Source organism: Antrostomus carolinensis, unplaced genomic scaffold, assembly GCF_000700745.2.
Source record: "Antrostomus carolinensis isolate BGI_N321 unplaced genomic scaffold, ASM70074v2 scaffold38433, whole genome shotgun sequence".
Lineage (NCBI taxonomy): Eukaryota > Metazoa > Chordata > Aves > Caprimulgiformes > Caprimulgidae > Antrostomus > Antrostomus carolinensis.
Genome location: NW_010305138.1, coordinates 172 through 5788, shown reverse-complemented (window position 1 = coordinate 5788; position 5617 = coordinate 172). Strand labels below are relative to the sequence as shown.

General features: G+C 44.1%; 1 protein-coding gene across 1 annotated transcript; it reads right to left on the bottom strand.

Annotated features, from left to right (window-relative positions):
- Positions 1 to 3322: 3322 nt before the first annotated feature.
- On the bottom strand, positions 3323 to 4966 carry FZD4 (frizzled class receptor 4). The gene has a single exon (XM_010164699.2). The coding sequence runs from the start codon at positions 4943 to 4945 to the stop codon at positions 3644 to 3646; it is 1302 nt and encodes a 433-aa protein (XP_010163001.1). The 5' UTR covers positions 4946 to 4966; the 3' UTR covers positions 3323 to 3643.
- Positions 4967 to 5617: the final 651 nt, after the last annotated feature.

Genomic DNA, 5617 nt, shown 5'->3' with positions numbered 1-5617 from the left:
CTACAGCAGCAGATGATCATGCTCCTATCTTGGGCTCCTATTCGGTTTTGTGATGTGCTCAGAGAAGCCCAAAGCTCCAGCTGCATCCCCAGCCAGCGCCCAAGGCCTCTGCACCATCTTTCAAAGGGTTTCCATCCAGCCCATGTGCAAGCTCTGAAGCATGCATGTACTTTCACTGTTGCCCAATGATGTTTTGTTCTCAGTTATTCCTCGGAACCCACATTTAGATCCCAACCCTGTTGGATTAACCCAGGCAGAGCATTCCTTCACCGCAGCGTGAGCATTTCAGTCCTTCTTCCTTCAGGAGAAAAAAGCCCTTCCAACAATGATGAAGCCAGTTTAAGAAACAAACTCACCAAAAATGTCAGGCCTGCCAGGAATAGTTAGTTATCCACAGAGGTTAAAATTTTATTTTGATATAAAAATTAAATAGCAAAGTTTGGGTTTTTTTACAGTGATAAATTAGAAATTTACAGTACATACATTGAAGTAGATATATTTTCTGTACACCCCAAAATAATCAGTGTCTATTTGCTTAAAATTCAGAAAAAGGAGCTAACTTGTCTGTTTAATGTAAGAGCTAAGCTTGTACCTCTCCAGCAGATGCTTCTGAAACCTGCAGTGAGAAGAGGACACGCTGAGGGGGCAGAAGGGAGCAGGGACTGTGCAAGGAAGGTAACTGCTGCAAAGTTTCTAGTTGTATAACTGCAGCAACTGCCCTTCTGAGACAGGATTAGTCACACATTTTTTGGCTTTAAATTCCTAACAATGTTGAAACAAGAGAACATACGAGTTGCAGATGCTCACTCCTGCTAAGTGCCAGGTTTTAGGTTATCTGCTGTGACTTCCCACTCATAGAGCCCCAAAGAGGAGCACGGTAAATGCAGGTGGATGAACAGATCTATGGAATGGTTTCATCACTACAACAGCTACTCTCACTTTGGGTTGGTACAGAGTCCCCTTGTGCTTAGGAAAGATGTTCCCTTAGGAACAGCAGCTGGTGTCTCCCCCCAGCCCACTTCCTCCCCATAGTATTTAAAGTCCCTCACACTCTTTAATTGAATATACCCCCAGGTCCCTTATACGGCTACATCGTGCTGTCCTCATCCAACTCACTTCCAATGTCTCAGATCCCCGGGGACATCCGTCTGTCACAATCCACAGGGCCACAGGCAGAGATGCAGGGATCTGGTAACAAGGTACTACTGAACATTCACTTCTGTGTACATAATGTAGTTAAAAATGCCATTTATTGAATCAGTCAGGTCAAACATGGGTCAGATCGGCCAGAAGAGTATCCAAACTGTTTCAGAGTGAAGGACACTTGAGTGAACGTGACACTTTGGCACAGCCCAATGCTAGGTTACAAGACAAAGCTCATACTGCATCCTCACCCCTTGAAAGTCAACATAGAGCCGCTGATTTTACATTCCTCACCGCGCCAGGAGCAAGATCACACAATGGAGAAGCTTGGTCATCTGAAGATCTCCTACTTGCAGAACACCTTGTCCACAAAGGAATAATCAGACCCAAACACAACACTAATAGCAAGAGACTTTATGGAGAGGATGAAAAGGCTCAGCTGGTATGTGATGTTGGCCAAGACAATGCTTGTGCATCTTGAGCAGAACGTGTCAAGTTGTCACTTGTTCTGCGGGAGAGGGAGCCCAACCACAAAGACTGCAATTAGGGTTTGTTTGGGGTTTGCTTTTTGTTTTGAGTTATTTTTTTAAAATGTGCTCAGACACGTGTTTCAACATTGACATTGAAACAATACATGCTGCTGGGACAGATTAGTGCTCACGGCCAGAGCTGGAATTAATTGTGGTTTGGGAAGCACGTGGGGCACCTGTGTGAGGAGTGAGGACTGCAATAAAGCAGCGCCTGTTCTCTGCTGCCCTTGAAGGTCGTGTGAGTTGGGGCACTGGGGGGATGCTCCACAGCTGACCAGGTTCCAGACAAACAAATGAAACAAAAGTTCAGGGCACACAGATAAAACCAAAGGTCCTTCAAAGGGATAGAGCATCAGAACAGTGTTCTGTTAACGTGCTTCTGGGCTATTCCTATTTGCATCACCTTTCTTATTAGCCAAACAAACCCTTGACACAAGGTTCGAGCTCCCCACAAGCACAAGCTGATGCCTCCTCAAATAAAAGGCTAAGAAAACTCGACAGTTGCTATGAAACATTGTTCATCAAGAAGCTGAATCTCTTCTCTTGGAATCCCTTTACAAAAAACTGGGAACGTCTCTTGTCGTTCCCGAGGACTCGATACCTGCTCACATTCTCCATGTAAATATACATTAAAAAAAAACCAACTCCCTAGCTGTCAGTGAGCAACCGGAGGATCATTGTGAGGCAGTCAGCTGGACTGCGATGTCATGGGCTGAGAATGTTCTTTTAATTGTAACTGACACACGTAATTATACAACTGATCTGTGTGAACATGAGGTTGCCAAGGAACTTAACATTTCGCTTCTCCCCAGACTGGCGTCTGCAGAGATACCATCGCACTGAATGAAATATATTAAGACTTAATTGCTTCATGCAATGGGTCTCCAGAGAGAGCCAGATAAGTTTACTTGGAGAAAACTGGCATTGTTTGAAGAGACCCTCAATTCATTTTTCTCTTTCCTGGAGGAAGGAACACTATAATGTAAGACTTTATTTAAAGCTATTAAATGCAGTAGAATTAAGTAGTCCGCTGGAAATAGCAGGAGCACCTGAAGGGACAGAAACAGAGGCAGACAGATAACGCTAATCGCTGCAGAAGACCATACACAGTTTCCCAGCTCCCACTGACTCCTCTACTTCTGTTGACGGCCTTGAGTAAAGCTTTAAAAAAAAATAGAAATATTGATAGAACCACAAAACAATTCAGATGGGAAGGGACCTAGGGAGGTCCAAATTCCTGCAAGGCAGAGTCAACTCTCAATTCAGACCAGGTTACAGATGGGAAAAAGAATGAGTCAAAATTATTATTAGACCATCAGATGACTTAAAGAATCATCCTCACTAATACCTCGCTAAATCCTACCCATCATGGGTAACTTTCAGACCTGGAAAGTCCAGTTGGTATTTGTTGGAGGACCTGATCCTTGTCTGACTTGTGCAGCATATGGGAGCACCAGAATTCCTCAGGGCAGAAAGACACAACCCTCAGCAAGTGCTTCCTTCACAACACTGAACTCGGAAAGAAGACATCTAACTGAGGTCCTGGGCGCTCCATAACTGGACCCTAAATCAGCCCATAATTTGGCCGTGGACTGCCTTTCCTCCATCAGCTATAAGATGATAAAAAGACAAGAACATCCCACAGCTGCAGGCTACAGTCCCTCAGCTTCTAAAGAATTCAGTATATTGCATCCTGCTCTAAAAAAAACAAGGAAGATAACGTGTTTGGATATTTCACAGCTTTTAAAGCCTCCCTGGGCTTTCCTATTTTGGGCAGCATGGTTTATGGCTATTGCATCTGCAGCATGAGCTTTTTGCTGTTTATTCTTTAAGGCTTTTTTTTCCCCATCCCCCAGAGACAGGTTGTGTAACCACCTCCCTACTCTACTCCCAACATTTACACGGCAATGCTTACACGCGATCAGTCCTTCACAGGAGAGCACTCAGACCACCGGGGTGTCATCCTTCGCTCATACCACAGTCTCGTTCCCTTTCCCAGGTTTCACCCAACCATCTGCTCTCTTCTCCCGTTTCACTTTCCCTGAGTTCACCAGTCTGTTCGAGCACTTCTGCCACGTGTGCAGAGTTTTGGCTGACCAGATCCACATACCTGATGTAATACCCACCAGGAGGGACATGAAAATTTTGAGCATCTCCACTGCCATATTGGAATCATCTGCTGAATAGCGGAAAATGGCCCAGTTGGAGATTTCATAGAAATAACAGGCGATGACACACGTTGCTGGGACAGTGTACAGCACTGAAAAGACACCGATTTTGACCATCAGCCTTTCCAGTTTGTCAGTTTTAGTTCCATCTTTCTGAAGATTAGACCTGATTTTAAATAAGGCCACGAGTCCCGCTGCAATGAATAAAGTCCCAATGACCAGGTAGGTGAAAAGTGGAGCAACGACAAAGCCCGTCAACGCGTCTAGGTTCTGGTTCCCAACATAGCACAGACCAGTGAGCTCGTCTGCATCTACTAGTCTCATAATCAAAATAACGATGGTCTTTATCGCAGGGATAGCCCAGGCTGCAATATGGAAATAAGAGCTGTGCATTTCTATAGCTTCATGGCCCCACTTGAGTCCTGCAGCCAGAAACCACGTCAATGTGAGAATAACCCACCAGATGGAGCTAGCCATCCCGAAAAAATACATCAGCAAGAAAATTATAGCACATCCTGTGTTCTTAAGACCTTCTTGGATAAGAACAGGTTCTGCTGCCTCTTCAAAATCACAGGATATCCTTTCCCGGCCCACAGTTAGCCTCACAATATAAGCAATGCTATAAATATTGTAGCACATGCTCAAAAATATGATTGGGCGCTCCGGGTAGGAAAATCTGGATGAATCAATCAGGAAGGTCAGGACTGTGAAGGCAGTTGAGATGAAGCAAAGACTGGCCCACACGGCCATCCAGATATCTGTGAACTCCTTAGCTGACCTGCTGTAGAGACCAGCGTCGTAACCGCACTTCAGGACACAGTTCAAGCTTCTCTTCACCCAGATGTACTGGTCTGAGTTAGATCCCATGCTGTGGCACTCTTCTCCAGGCTGCAAGGAGGTCTTGCTATGAAGGGGCACCTCTTCATCTCCTGGGCCCTCCATGCACATGTGGTTGTGATCATTCTGGGGTGGGAATTTGCTGCAGTTTAGGCTGTCAGGCCAGGCAAATCCAAACTCTTTTAAAACGGGTTCGCATCTTCTTTTGACAGAGAGGCACATGCCACCACAGGGACCTATGGGGATGTTAATCTTCTCTGTGCACATTGGGACATAGACCGAACAAAGGAAGAACTGGAAGAAAGAAACAGAAATCACAAGTGTGTCAGAGGAAAATTAAACAGGTCAGAATATAACAAGTTTTGGTTGGGGTCTTTTGGGTTTGTTTTTTTTTTTTGCTTTTTAAGCAGTAATATTTGGTCCTTTGCCTTAAAAAACAGGAAGCAGCATAAAACAAATAAACCAAGAACAATAAAAACAAAGAAGGAAAAAAAAAAAAAACCCAACCTTAAAAAAGTTGTCTTCTTTCAGTTCAAATGCGGTCTGAAGCCAAAGCCTGAACATTTTACTCCCTAGATTAGCTCCATGTAAATGTAGCCCATCAGTTTCAATAAAGTGAGCGGGATTTAGCCAGATCTAAACCTCAAGGGTGCAATTTAGGAAAGAAAAAAAAAACCCCAAAACAAATCAAGTAACAAAAAAAACCCCAACACAACCCTCCAAATCGAAGCGGTTTAAACAAATACATATATTTGTTTTAGGCACTGCCTGGCTATTATTACAGTTAACAAACAAGGAGAAGAAAAGGCATTTATTGAATTGCTTCGGTTCACGTTGCTCCTAGAAGAATGTCCTTTTCTTTCACCATCAGGTCACGTACGTATTTACAACGGTAACAAATTATTGCCGTTTTCTCAGCTTTTGAACAGTCGCAATTCG

What these genes read in the sequence shown, in the direction of transcription:
- FZD4 (XM_010164699.2), bottom strand. Translation starts at nt 4,945, where the DNA reads ATGTGCACAGAGAAGATTAACATCCCCATAGGTCCCTGTGGTGGCATG.